Source organism: Zonotrichia albicollis, chromosome 4 (assembly GCF_047830755.1).
Source record: "Zonotrichia albicollis isolate bZonAlb1 chromosome 4, bZonAlb1.hap1, whole genome shotgun sequence".
Classification (NCBI taxonomy): Eukaryota; Metazoa; Chordata; class Aves; order Passeriformes; family Passerellidae; genus Zonotrichia; species Zonotrichia albicollis.
The window spans coordinates 31684770-31698747 of record NC_133822.1 but is presented as its reverse complement, the minus strand read 5'-3'; the positions used below and the strand labels follow the sequence as shown (position 1 = coordinate 31698747).

Here is a 13978-nt window from a genome sequence, read left to right as displayed (position 1 = left end):
TTTGCAGCCTTTATGTAAGCCTAAACAGTTAAGGTATGATTTATCTTCTTTGAGAAAGTAAACTATTTCCTCTGTCTGTGCAAAGATTTGTTGTTTAAAAGGTACTCCTGCTCCCCTGAAATTTGATCTGTGTATTTCAATAGCAAAGTTCGTGCAGCACAGAAACTCCACAGAGAAGTTTAGCTGCTGCATTACTGAGGTGCTGGCACCTCCTCCATGAGAATAAAAACCATTACCTCAATAGAAGATTTCAGCAACTATTTTTGAAAAATAATTTAATTACATGAAGTTTGATGGGAAGAAAAGAGGTAGAATTGTATTCAAGAAACACTTTTTAAAAGAAACACATCTTTCCAGACTGGTTTCTGACTTTGACTCTGCCTGGTTCTACCTCCAACCGGAATGCCTGGCATGAGCTCCTCTGCTGAACCCAGTGCCCTTCTTTTGGGCACATGCCTGGTTACCTCCGTGTGGGTTTCTGCTCGCATTCCAAAATCCTATCTAGATCCCACAACAGCCTCAGTACTGTGCCTGGGAAAAAAACAAATGTCTTCCCGTACTGGGCGTGGACCAACTCAATCACATTTGTCTCATTTATCCCTGAGAAGTGGAGATACTGCCTCAGAGATGAAATCAGCTCAGGTCTCCACCTCTTTTTCCAGTAAAGGGTGAACCCTTTCTCTCTAGACAAACAGAAGGAGTGGGCTCAGAGACCACAGCATCCTTTGCTACTCCAGGCTTGCCCAAGGTAAAGAAGAGGGTCTATGTGTTACTCCAAAAGGAATTTCTCTGCTTCCTGCTTCTCACCATTCTTGGCTGTTGCAGCCTGTAGTACATCAATGTGTGCTCAGCGGGGGAAAAATGCCACTGGCTGAGGTGGTGGTTGCGAGATGAAAAAGGCTGATCCGCACAGTGGTTTCTTCTGTCTTCGTCTGAATGCTTTCACTTCAGGAGCCCCTTCCTTGTTACAGCTGGGAAAGATGTAAACAGAAGCCAGTCCCAGCTGAAAATAACTCTGCCTGTGTCCTGTGTGGAGCCTGCTTGATCTCCCTTTCTGCTTTTTATTGCTAATCAGACTAGGCTGTCTCTCGGCACTGAGTTCGCAGACAGTTAGGAGCACAGGTCACCCACAGCTTCTTCCACTTCACTGGGAGCTCTAGGGGCTTTACCAAACAGGTGGGGCAGGATTGTATCTTTTCTCATGGAATGAGACACAAGAGGGAGACAAATACCCAAGTGGTGCCAGTGTGGACCAATGCCCTTGAAGCCTTAGACAGGAAAATGTATTTCTCAGCTCTTGAGAGGTTTCAAGGTTTTGAATATCTCCAAAACTCTCAAGAATGAAACATGGAGAAATTTAATGCATGTCAGAAAAACTTCCCTTTTGCAGTTTGAAAGCATTCCATGTCCCATTTGGACTGGGGATGGGGGAATAAGTTAATTAGTGCTCATTCACTGAATCATTGAAACATGATACTTTCACCTTTGAAAATATAAAATTTGCCCCCTGGGACCTCATTCTCTTTCCCAAGCAATTGCTGAATTTGGAGAGATTGTGAAATACAGCCCTTCCTACAGTTTTTGGCTCCTACTGAAAACATGTAATTTGAAAGTTCCCAAGAAATCTCAACAGACACAGAGCTAATTCAAACATGGGATACAATGGCTGCCTTTCATGTCCCCACTGTCTCTGACATGAGCCAAAAATTAGTCTGGATAAACACAGAAGATTTTTATCTGGAGAAAGAAGCTTGAAACTGTGAAGCACAAGAATGAGAATGTAGGAAGAGCAGAGCTCATACCTGGCCCCCACCTGCTCTAGGTGCCTAAAAAAGACACCACAACAAATTCAGGTTAAGAAGAGTTGTTGCCACTGTTTAACTCTGCATGCATCACAAGAAGGAGGGAAATCCATGGAACAAGATTTACTCCCCGCATTTGTGCCCCAGAGCACAAAAAGTAGGGGATGTGTATTTTACTCCAGTCCACATTAGCAAAGTATTTGAATTCCTGCATGAGCCTAAGGGCTCAAAAAGCTGAAAATATGATCTAGCTATAAAACAGAACAAACTGAGCCCCTAGCTCAAACATTTCTCATGTGAGGCAATACCTGACTTTCCAGGTCAGCAGGCAAAAGAAATGTGGTGTAAATAGCTGTGGCTGTAAGCCAAAAAAGGACCCACTGTGAAGTCAGCCTGAAAAAAGTAGTCAGTGGAAATTGTCATACGGGAATGGTATGACATCTGGCTGCATGAGATAGACCATTGGTGTGTACAACCAAAATGAAACACTAATGTGGCAGCAGACAAATATAATACATAATGCAAGATAAGAATTACTCTCCTGCTCAACCCAGAGCAGGAGGCACACAGAGGCTATATTAGCAGTAGCAAACCATACAGTGCCAGGCTCATTCTCCAGCAGCTCTGTCATGGCCCAGCCACAGCTGTGTTATCAAGCTCTTCTAGCCTCCAGTGTTATGTGGGGCATGTCTGCAGACTTATGGTGGTTCCATGTTGTGCTTGGGAATTGCTTGGGAGAAGCTTATTCATCTTGATACAGAATATGCCAGAGACTGGTCTAACAATTTAACAGTACAGGCAAATCAGGGCCAGTATCCTTGCTGTCATTATTCTATTTACTTGTATAGATGTGGCATGAGATGCCAGCTTCAGGGTGATACTTCCCATAATCCTCATTCTTCTTTATGTCCAAAGTCCCTCCTGAGGCATTAATCAAGATTATTAACTGTGCTTTTAAAAAAGTAAAAAAAAATTAATCTTTCGAAGAAGTCCAACTGTGCCTGGTCCTCTGTGCTGCTATTTCTATAGCTTTCAGTGCTGAAGAAGGGCAAGAAGGAAGGAGATAGTGAATCATTACCCAAGAGCTTTCAAGAGCCCAGAGAGTGTTTCAAATATTCCAGTATCCCATTGCCTGTACCAAGCAGCACCCATGGCTCATGGCCCATGCCAGCATCTGACGTGGCAGCGCTGGCCAAATCTGCACGTGGTCATTGGCACTCACAAGGGCATGATGCTCACAAGAAAACTTCGGAGCCATTTCTTTGGCAGGGAGGTATTTCACCATGAATGTACTAACAAGCCCAGGACCTGCTTCTTATTGTACAGTGAGATAACTGCACTACTCTCAGATGTGCTACAGAGGGCTGTGAAATTGGAACTAAGCCCTTGTAGTCATGTGGGGGCCTCCCAGCAGTCGGGACACACAGCTTTCCTGTGTGTAAAAGTCAGGGTGAGAACCATATGCACATTGTCCTTTGGTGACAGAAATGTACCTGCAGGAGACTGTGTGCTGAGATTAGAGACCAGCTGTAACTGGGTTGTGATTGGCTTCAGTGAGACTTGTTGCAAAAGGCTGTTTTCCTCCGTAAAGTTTAGGGAAGATTTTTCTCTCCAAAGAAACCCCATGCTGCCCATTTTGAAATCAGTGAGAATTCAGAGTTTTCCCAAAGAAAAGGAGACAGTCATACCTGCCAAGTGAAGAGAGGTTTGTTGGCCAGTATCTTGTGAACCTCAAAGATTCTTAGAAAAGTGATGGCTTTGAAGACTCCAGCATAAATTTATAAAGCATTTTATTTCCCATCTGTCTCCTTATATCTTTTACCATAGCTTAGATGCTACAGTTAACAACTGGTGTTCACCATCTCTTCCTTTGGAATGCATTTACATGTGGGATGGAATTTTCTAATTAGATAAAAATACAGCAAAAGGCATACAATTCAGGTCAGGAGGAAAATGAAACTCGAGTTTCTTCTTCTTTTTCACTGCATCCCACAAAAAATATTTGGACAGTTTCTCAACATAAGGACTTGGGAGAATGTATTCACTCTCCTAGCAAAAAAGGAAGGATAAGCTTCCTTAAAGGCACCACTGCAAAATAGCCAAGTGAACATCATACATTAAGGAATTACAGAAATTTTCTGCGAAGTCATGGAACCTTTTAAAAACCTGCTTGTGATTTGATATGTGGTAGAGGGGATTTATCAACCAGGACTGCTGGATATGTGTGTGAATACAAGTACACAAGTACTGCATTTTGGGGTTTTTTGCTGAGCATCTGCTTGTCTGGATATGTTAGTATAATTCTCGCACTTAAAGCTCCAAAGGAATTAGAATAATATCATATGCTCACACTCCTATTCTCCACTAGGGGAACCCAAATATGTCTTGTCTCAAATAAAGAAGTCACATAACATTAGAGGTGGAATTAATGACAAAATGTTCCGGTTTGTGCTTACCACTTTTTATTCACTTCCATGACCCATTCTAACCACAGAAAGTGTTAGGAGCCCTGAAACATTGGTTTGTGGTTTGTTTACTCGAGGATGTGGGGATTAGGTCATGCTGCTGTTGGGGTTTCTTTTTTTTCTCTTTTGTTGTACTTTTTTAAAGCAATGGGAGAATCAAAGGATATTTTTACCACCCTGCTGCCATCTCGTCCATCAACTGCCCCACTGCTTCAGATCCCACCTGTATATAATGCGGTTGTGATCCACCTGTCTTTGAACTCCTCCTGTTGCAGGTATCTCACTGCTCTTCTCGTCATACCCCCTATCTCCTCCTTCCTCCTGAGACCTTTGCAGATCCCTACTCTTCCTCAGGATTTACTTCAACTGAATTGAAAGCTGTCTTGAGGCCCTCTTTCCCCAGATAATAATCTTTTTCTTCATTGTGCTCTAATTACAATACAGTAACCGACACACAGGTGTGTGTCTTACAGGAAACCAGATCACATGCGGCCCTGATCTTGCCAGTGCTGATCTTCAGCTCAAGTTTTCAGTAGGACAGTTCCATAAACACAATGACATAATGTCATGACATCATTATTTTCCTGTAGGTTTGAATCAGCTTGCTTGCTTTTACAGGGAATTATATGTTCACATCTCCTTCAACTTAATTGACACCAGGGAAGTGCCACACACGTTACTTCCAACATTTAGGTCTCAAGTGCATGAACAACATTCCCATCATCCATTAGGTACCCACCCAAACCAGACTTTGTCATCATACAAGTGAAAGCAGCTAAGTAAACATAAAAATCAGTTTTAGAGTATAAAAGAAAAATTCAGAATATTAATTATGGGGGAAGGGTGAGGGCAAAATTACAATACCTTGTGCCATGGGGCCTTCTGGCCTGGTTGAAAACACTGTATGCTATGGTAATACAGTACCAATGCCAAGAGAACAAAGTTTTAATGACCCCGTCTCCCACCACCCCAAATTCCTCCTAATATGGGGGACTTTTCCTCCATTATGTAATTGCAGCCTGTACTATTTATTTTAGCATTGATTGGAAGGGTTTTGCAGAAGAAAGAATAGTTCTAGAAACCGAAAGTTAATTGTATAAAATGAACTAGCTAAGGTGAACTAATGCACAAAACTATACAGAAGGAAATCAAAAGAGACATTCTACTTTGTTCATGGACTACAGGACAGTACAAAAAATCACAAACTTAAAATCAGCCTCTCTCTTGAGGGTCTCACAGGTTTCATTGAATCATCAATTGTTAAGGGGTTGGAAGGGACCTTAAAGATCATCTGTAATCCCTGCTGCCATATGCAGGGGCATCTCCCACTAGACCAAGTTGCTCAAGACCTTGTCCAACCTGGCTTTGAACACTGCCTGTCTAACATTCCTTCCTTCAGATCAGTTTAGATCCAACACTGTTCTACTGCTCCACCAGAAAAGAATAGAGAAAATATTCATAAATTTACAAAAAGTACTGAAGCCCTCATTTTTTTTGAAAAGGAGGGGCAGAAGGTAAAGGGGAAAGTGTCACAGTTGAGAGCCACACTGTTTTCAAATAAAGGCTAATGTGTGCATACCAGCACTACTTTTACACACCACTGCCAAAACTGATAAAGTGCAAAGTTGTCTTTGCAGTGACACTACACACAGAGCAGAGCTCTGAAAATCAGGGGCTGAAATGGTACACTTTGGGCCATCAGTGTTCTAAGTTGGAAATAATTTTCATGACTCTCTTCCCTACTACCAAAGACATGGATGAGTTGCTAGTTCAGGATTCAAATTGCTGTTTGACTCTTAACAGGCCTCTACATACGACAAGCTCTAGACATTTATGTAATCCTTGGCACCTCAAGGCTTTGCCACAACCTCTGGGAATACATTTGTAAGATTTTAATTCAAAGGGTTGAGTTATGCATATGAGCTAACACCCTGCATATGATCACTGAGCTAGCTGCAGCACTGCAGACCCATCCCAAAACCTGCTACCTTCATCTACAACAGTCCTGTCAACAGTTCATGCACATGTCAAAATTATCAAAGTGTTTGTCACTATTTTTCTGAGAAAAGAGGAACCCTTGCAACACATAGAAAGACACAGATATATATCTTTGCATGATTTCAGTAAAAACATGCTTTTCTTATTAAAATGTGATGCTATTCTGTGATTATAATAATCTTTTTTCCTGGGAAATTTATGACTCAGTATGTGTAAATACTCATCTCAGGGGTCTGCCCTTGTGGTGGCTTTGGCCACCTACAGATCTTCTCACTGTGTTTGTGTGTGAATTGCATCAGAGTTGTGTGCATAACAGATTCTCCCTTCTTTTGGCTACCCTATCCATCTGGGTGCTTGCCAAGTATGTTGGCTGGCCACCTTATTAGCAACAAAAATGGGACTTGAGTCCCAGCAAGATTCTGGGGGAAGCTGGAGGTCTCCCTGTTGACTGCAGTGGTGTTCAACCACTTCCACCACTTCAGCAAGGGCTTTCCAGTGCATGCTTGTGGACTCTGATTGCTTTAGTCCTGCAGACTGTGGAGAGCTTTTGATTACACTTAACTTCAGCACAGGCTAAGGGCACTCCACTGTCACTAGATAACCTCATTATATAATGCAGTTCTGTGCATGTACTGTGCTCTCCTGTTGGTTCCCCCATAAGGCAGGTTCATGTATGTGGAAATCTGATGGGTTTTCAGCAGCAGAGGCGGATTCCTGGCAAACCATGCACCAGCATTTCTCTGGAGCCACAGCTTTCCCAGCAAGGCTACCACATGTTCACAGTCTGGATCTGTCTCACCTCAAGCCCCAAGTGCCATGCCTAGGCCAAGCCACATGTCACCCCAACATGCTGATCACCCCTACGTGGCATGGGATCAAGCCTTAGTAAGAAAGCTGAGCTGATGTTTCCAAGAAGCAAAAAGAAAGGGAGCAGTTTGTGCAGCACAATGTCATTGCCGGTGGTATTTTCCAGACTAACAGTAAACTTGGGTTGTTTACTGGATCGCAAACTTTCTTTGCATGTATACAGGAAAACAGATGCTTCCCACTCCTGGGCCCCATGCCCGAGCAGGCTCCCTCAGCAACATCACAGGCAGGGGACAAAAAGCAGGGCAGCAGAGACATTGCTTCCTGCCTCTGTCTGCTTTGAGCTGGCGATACAGCATTATCTATCCTGCACACTCCTTGCCAGGCTATCAGGCGGGCTCACAGCGTGCAGTTTGCTTTTCCTGCTCCGTAGGAACAGCTGCTGCCTCCGCTCCCAAACAGGGAACAGAGGCCAGGGCTTGCAAGCACTTTGGCTCAAACAGGACACATGGGGCAGGGATGAGAGAGCTGGGAAGTGAGCCACATCTCCCAGAGCCTGAGCAGGTGGGTGCCCCAGCTACTAGGCTGCCTTTCATCTTCCAGCATTAAAGGCCTGGCATGGTCCATCCAGAACCCTATCTTCAGTAAGCCTCAGGTGCAGTCCTCCAATTGATTCATTTATGCCAGCATAAATTAAACTTCAGGCTCTTCCAATGAATTAAAGAGGCAAAGGTGAAATAGAGGACAAAAGCATGTGCCTGGACATATATGTAACCTTTTGACTTCAGGATGGCCACCTGTCAGTCTTTTGCCTCTTCTTCTGAAGCAGTGGTGCTGGTCCCAGCCTGTGCCAGGACTGTGATTTAAAATGCCCTTCTGTGGTCCAAAGAGGATCTTTCCTCAGCTTTCTGCCTGAAGAAAGGGACACAGGCTGCTTGAGGACATGATGCACTCACTGTTCCCCTCTCCTGTGACATTTCTTTATATAAGCAGCCGAATAGCAAAACATATCAGTGTTCATTACTAATTTTGTTATTTATAGTGAGCTGCCACAGATGGAGACTGCAGCACCATTCTATCTTTAGGGCGTAGTGCCTGCCTGCCCGTACAGACAATTGGTAATTAGCACAAGAACAAGTTGTTTACCTATTCTCAAACATAAATAAATAGGAGACCCATTTATCCATCAAAATTCAACTGCCTCCCTTTGCCAGATCTCCAGGTTAACTGCTTAATGAATAGAGCTCATCACTTCGGGCACTTAAGCAAATATAAAAGTGCCTTTAAAGGAAATTAAATATGCAATAAAAATTAACCAGCCATACACTGAACTAATAGCACTTAGATCACAAGAATCATAAGCACAGGACAAGATGAAGGACACAGGGATGCCAAGCAGAGGTGTAGAATTGGACTAACCAGTACGTAGGGGAAATGTAGTACATATATCCTACTTAATCCTGACATGTGCACTTCCTAGCAGTACAGCTGCCCAGCTCTGAGCCCATCACTCCAAGTGAATCCTTGCACAAGCTTGAAACTGGAGAAAAAGAGGCAGAGAGGGCAATTGCAGTTCTTCAAGTAAAATCAATCCCATGTATGCTCTAAGAGGACCTTGTATGCCTTGGGTGGCAGGACCCTTCCCAATGGAAACAGCACACAAGCCAGGGAGAACATATGACTTTTTCTATTTTTATTGCTGATTCCAATCCTTTGTTTTCTTTTATTCATTATACCCACCCCTGAAGGTAGAGAAGAACAGGCTTTATGAATAGATGGACTCTGTGAGTTGCTCCTAAGTGTTGGCCCCGCTTCCTTCTCTCTTTGTCCCCCCACCCTCCCTGTGATGGGAGGAGTGCACTCACTATTAAGGCCAAAGCAGTCAGTGTGGAGAAGAGAAAATAACCCTTGTCTTTCTCACCATTCAGGTGTTTTCAGCATCTGAAAGTGTTCACTTGCTCAGGCTTGCAAGTGCAACAGTGTTTTACATGCATATGGGTGTACACAAATCCTTATGTACAGAGTGGGAAAGCTGCTATGACACAGCAGAAATGGGTCAGATCTGAGGAATTCTGCCAGGCCTCCATTTTCAATCATATGGGATCAAGTAAAGCGCTATTTGCTCACTGCCCTCTCATCCAGGCAAACTTTATTTGGCCTTCTTATTATGCATTTTACAGCATCCAGGAAGGGGGTAAAAGCCACTAAATAAAAGCAAATTATTCCAAATACAGTGGCTGGGGGGGGGAAAATCTAATGAAAGGGTCCTTTTGTCTTTCAGCTCACAACTCCAAATTTTCCTGTAGTGGTCAAGCTGGGACATGCTCATGCTGGAATGGGGAAGGTAAGTAAGTCAAAAAAAAAAAAATATATATATATATCTGGAAACAGATACATATGTTGCTCAGCATTCCTGTGATTATACATGGCATGTGACCAGCCAGCCAAGGGGTTAAAGCTCCCCACAACCTATCTGGGTCGCACTGGCTGTTCCTGTGGGAGAAAAGGCCTTTTTCCACTGTCACGCACTTGGAGACAGGCAGTGGGATTGAGTTGGAGACTGTCTGGGATGCGGGAAGGGGGGTTGGTGAAGTGTGGGGGAAAAGCTGCCTGGGCTGAAGTCATTAGGCTTGTCTTTTATACATTTTTTCTTCTCCTGAAAGTGGTAGTGTTGTTTATTCAAGCACCTGTAAAGTGCAGCTACACCCCATAGCACTCACAATGAGGAGCTGTGGCACTGGGCTTCTTGAGCACATTATGATGACCTTATTCAAAAAATGGGAGCCCTTCAGTTATTTTTTTCCTCCTTGCAAGGAAGAACAAGACCTTACAAAGCAGAGTGGCTGGTTGCCTGCCAAGGAATCCTGAAAAACAGTTCACTACCCAGAAGGACCTGTTTGTTTTTCCCAGGCTCTCTGGGATCTTTATTTCCCAGTGAATTAGCAGCCCCTGTTTTTTGGGGTGACTGGGCTCCCCTTTCAGTGAGGCATCACCCGCACATTCCTACTGCACTTGAGTCTTGTCTTTCTTGCATATATCTTTTCAAAAGGCATCCCCTCTCTGTCTAAAACTTGGTTTGTTCAGAAGTACAAAATTGAGGTATTATCTCTGAATCCAAATGAGTGGTACATGAGCTTCGTAACTGATACGCCTCTCGCAGTGCCTCACTAGAGCAGACAGATCTCCCGGCCTCACACTTTGACTGAAAAATATATATAGTTACACCAAATTTAAACTTGGTACAGTTTGTTTGTTGTGCTCTGGAAACAGAAGCCCTTTCTGGCTTGCTGGATTGCACATGGAGGATCTAATAATCTTTCTTGCTCTGCTTGCAATGTTCCGCTGTCTGGATGGTAGGTGCTGGGGAGGAAGTGGGCACAGATCCCTGTGCCAGCGGTGGAGTTGGCTTTCAGCATCCAGGAACAAACATGTAAATAAGCAGGAAATGTTGGTTAATATATTGGTACTGCCCATGATAAGCAGGCAGAGGTGTCATTGAATTAGAGTGTGTGCAGACAGCCTAGGGGTGCTTGTAGGGAGCCATTAACTTGTTCCTAGGAAGGGTTCAATTAACAAAAACCAACCAGGACAAACCAGGAGGAAAACCTCTCCCCTGAGACCTTGCAAGCCTGCATGTCTCTGACTGCTCTGCCATTTCACTTGTAGTGCAGGGCTTCATGTGTCTCATGCACCAAGGCTCCTTGGTGGCTACAGAAATGAGGGCAGAATCAGAGACAAGTACTCCAATCTCAACAGCATTTCCAGACAAAACTCTCAGCAGAACAGTTAGCTATTGTCTTCTGCAGCACACACCAGATCTTCTTCCATCTCATCATTTCCCTCCCTTTTTATTCTTTAATTATATTGATTTTTGCTGTCACAAGTTAAGGAGGAAGAGAGTTTCTATTCAGACTCCTGGTACAATTGTACTCAGAGGTACAAGGAGGGTATGTAGGAAGTCATTCCAGATACAGATAGGCTAACAGCCAGCATCTTAGAAGAAAGAATTGATCTGAAGCCAAGTTTACTTTAGTCCATTATGAAATTAGTGACTACTAGCAAAGTCTGGATGTGCATTTGGGCACAGAGTTTCCACACTGCTCGTTCAGTAGATGGGGAAGGTACAGGAAGCAAGGGTTGTTGACCTTATGGTTTTAGTTTGGGCCCTTCTCCAGTCACAAGCAGCCTGAAGGAAAGTTGAGACTGACTAAATTTTCTCTGTTCAGTCTCACTCCATTTCATTGAAGAGCAAAAAAAGAGATAAAGGTAAAATAAAATAAAATAAAATAAAATAAAATAAAATAAAATAAAATAAAATAAAATAAAATAAAATAAAATAAAATAAAGAATAAATCAGTTGGTTTAAAAGGCAAGTAGCAAGAATTTGTTTCATGGTTTTTTTTGAAACAGTAAGGTTCAAGGCCAAGCAGGACTGACAAAAGAAACTGCAGAAAATACCAGGAGAAATACAGAGAAATGCAATTGTGGGTATACTAGGAAAGTAACACCTAAAAAATCAAACCTACAATAAAGTAATGCAGAAGAGGAAAGTTCTCAGGAGACATTATGTTGTTTTTAACCATCATAATGCAAAAGCAATAACCAGTGAGATTTGAGAGAGCTAAATTATTTCCTTGCACTGGTTTTCAGAATTAGAGTTGATAGCAGGAAATAGCAGGTCTTTAACTATAAAATATACATAATATGAAAAGAGATAGGTTTGCTTTTGGTTTGATGTATGCAACAAAGTAAATGTTAATAAAGCACCTGCGTCAGGTCATGTTTTGTATTAAACCAGTGACTGGAAAAACAAAAGAGAGAATTACCAATATATTAGCCAAAGTACACATGTGAGTATTAAAATAGTACTCACTGCAACAAATGATGCCAAGATAGTGAGCCATGTACGTGTACCTGTAATTGGTGCTTCAAAGGATGTCAGCATTCAGTGTTATTACAACAGAAATTGTCAAGGAAGTAGTTACTTTTTATTTGTGTTATTAACAATAAAATCACATGTAATGGGAGGCAAAAACACATAGAAGAATGAGCAAAGATGGGAAGTCCAGGCACTGTTATTCTTTATTTGTCTGAGGCAGTGGCCAGGAGACAGAAGAATTCTGGATGCAGAAAATGCCTCTTCCCCAAAGAGTTCCACCATCTGCTTTCAGGGAGATTTGTGTCATTTCACAGTTTTCTTCAGTTTCTCTGTGTTACACACTAGAGGAATTATAATGATTACCTAATACCTGTTGCTAATTCATGTTCATAACCTTCTTGGCAGTGTAAGTGCTGAATGTTTCTTATTTTGCAATAATTGCTAGAAGGAGCATAATTATAATAGACTTTCATTTTCACATATTGTTTGTTTTGACACAATTTTCACCAAATTCACTCACCACATTTTTTAATTAGAGGGCTGAACAAAGAATCCTCAAAGCTAAAATGAAAAATAACCACAGTAGGGGTTGTTCAAAATAGGCTCTATTGACTCCCTTCCCCTTAAGGGTGGGTGACCACAACTGTCTTTAGCCTGGGGGAGGAGCAGCTATTATTCAGGATCAGAACCAAAAGGGGTAGCAGTACACCATTTGTGAAAGAAATGCTCTTGCCAAGTGATGTGTGCATGTGAGGTGCACATGGAGATGGAGAAAACACATTTGCAATAACAGGCATCTTTTGAAAATTCCATTGAGAAATGCAGAAACAACAGCTTCTCTATTGACTTGAACAGAGACACCAGTAATAGCCTTCACCCAGGAACAGACAATCTTCTAATCTAAAAACAGAACACATGCCCCTCAGTCCCTCCCATGACCATCATTATCCTCCTTCCAAAATTTGGAGTCAGTTCATATTTCCATGGCTCTGGAAAATCATAACAAGTGCTCTCTGTGCTGCTGGCCCTGTGCAGTATCGGTACAAATAAAATATTTGTAGAAATACTGCTTAGACAACTGTTTACAATGGAGTCAGCAGAGAAGGACCTTTCTCATATTGTACTCAAGTTGCTCAAACTCACAGGATCAACAGTACCCAAGGAATCTTCCAGAAAAACCATGCATGGACACTGAGAGATGTCTTTCCATGTGCAGAACAGAACTGCTGTTTACCCAGCAGCTCCTTAGAGGTCCAGGCATTTTTAAGCATTGTGCAGTTTAAGCCTACCTACCCCAGAAGTGATTGGGGGTCTCTGTTGAATAAGGACAGCACTGCAGTGAGAAAGGAATAACACTTCTCCCTGACTCCGGATCTCATGCCAGAGCCCATGGAAAAGAATAAAGCTCTGAGTGTGCTAGCATTTGCCATTTGTGTGCTAACATGACCCTAAAGTGCCCTAGGAACAGAGCCCAGTACTGCAAATTCACTCAAAGAGCCTCTTCACCTCTTCCTGATCAGATCATGAGAAGGAAACAACTGCCAGATCTACAAAGAGAGGAAAACCAGTATCTGTTCATGTGACTTTACATATATTTATATCAATTATATATATGTATATTTTGCTACTCCTACTTTATTTTTAGACCTCTCTAATTAGGTCAGTTTAAGAGTCACTCCTGTCTCTTCCTGCCCCATAATTATGTAAACACCTTCCCAGTACAAATCTTGGCTCGGATGAATTTATGACATTGTAGAAGAAAAACTTGTTGTTTGTAATAATATGTTTGGAGTTATTTTCTCTCTTACTGGATGGGAAAGTCTTCTCTGCTTCTTTTTTTCCCCTGGTATAAATATAGCACAAACTAAACAAAGCCACTCTGTAATGTAAAAATACTGCAAGGTTTTTATCAGGAAGGACAGCTCGTCACCTTGTCTCTCTCGGGACTGGAAATAGAATGTTCCAAAAGTGAGAGCTTTGAAAATCCAGTGTGCTAAAGGGGAAAGGAAGGGAAAGGGCTGCCTCAG

The 13978-nt window shown here is 42.5% G+C and overlaps 1 protein-coding gene across 4 annotated transcripts in view; it reads left to right on the top strand.

Moving 5' to 3' along the window:
• The window catches only part of SYN3 (synapsin III), a 195122-nt gene that overhangs the window by 149654 nt on the left and 31490 nt on the right, over window positions 1-13978 (top strand). For 3 of the 4 annotated variants that reach the window (XM_074539307.1, XM_005491165.4, XM_074539306.1), the window contains one exon: window positions 9354-9416. The exons of the other annotated variant lie outside the window; for it this stretch is intronic. In XM_074539307.1, coding sequence (XP_074395408.1) covers window positions 9354-9416 — 63 coding nt within the window. The remainder of the gene's footprint in view (window positions 1-9353; window positions 9417-13978) is intronic. 4 annotated transcript variants of the gene reach the window in all.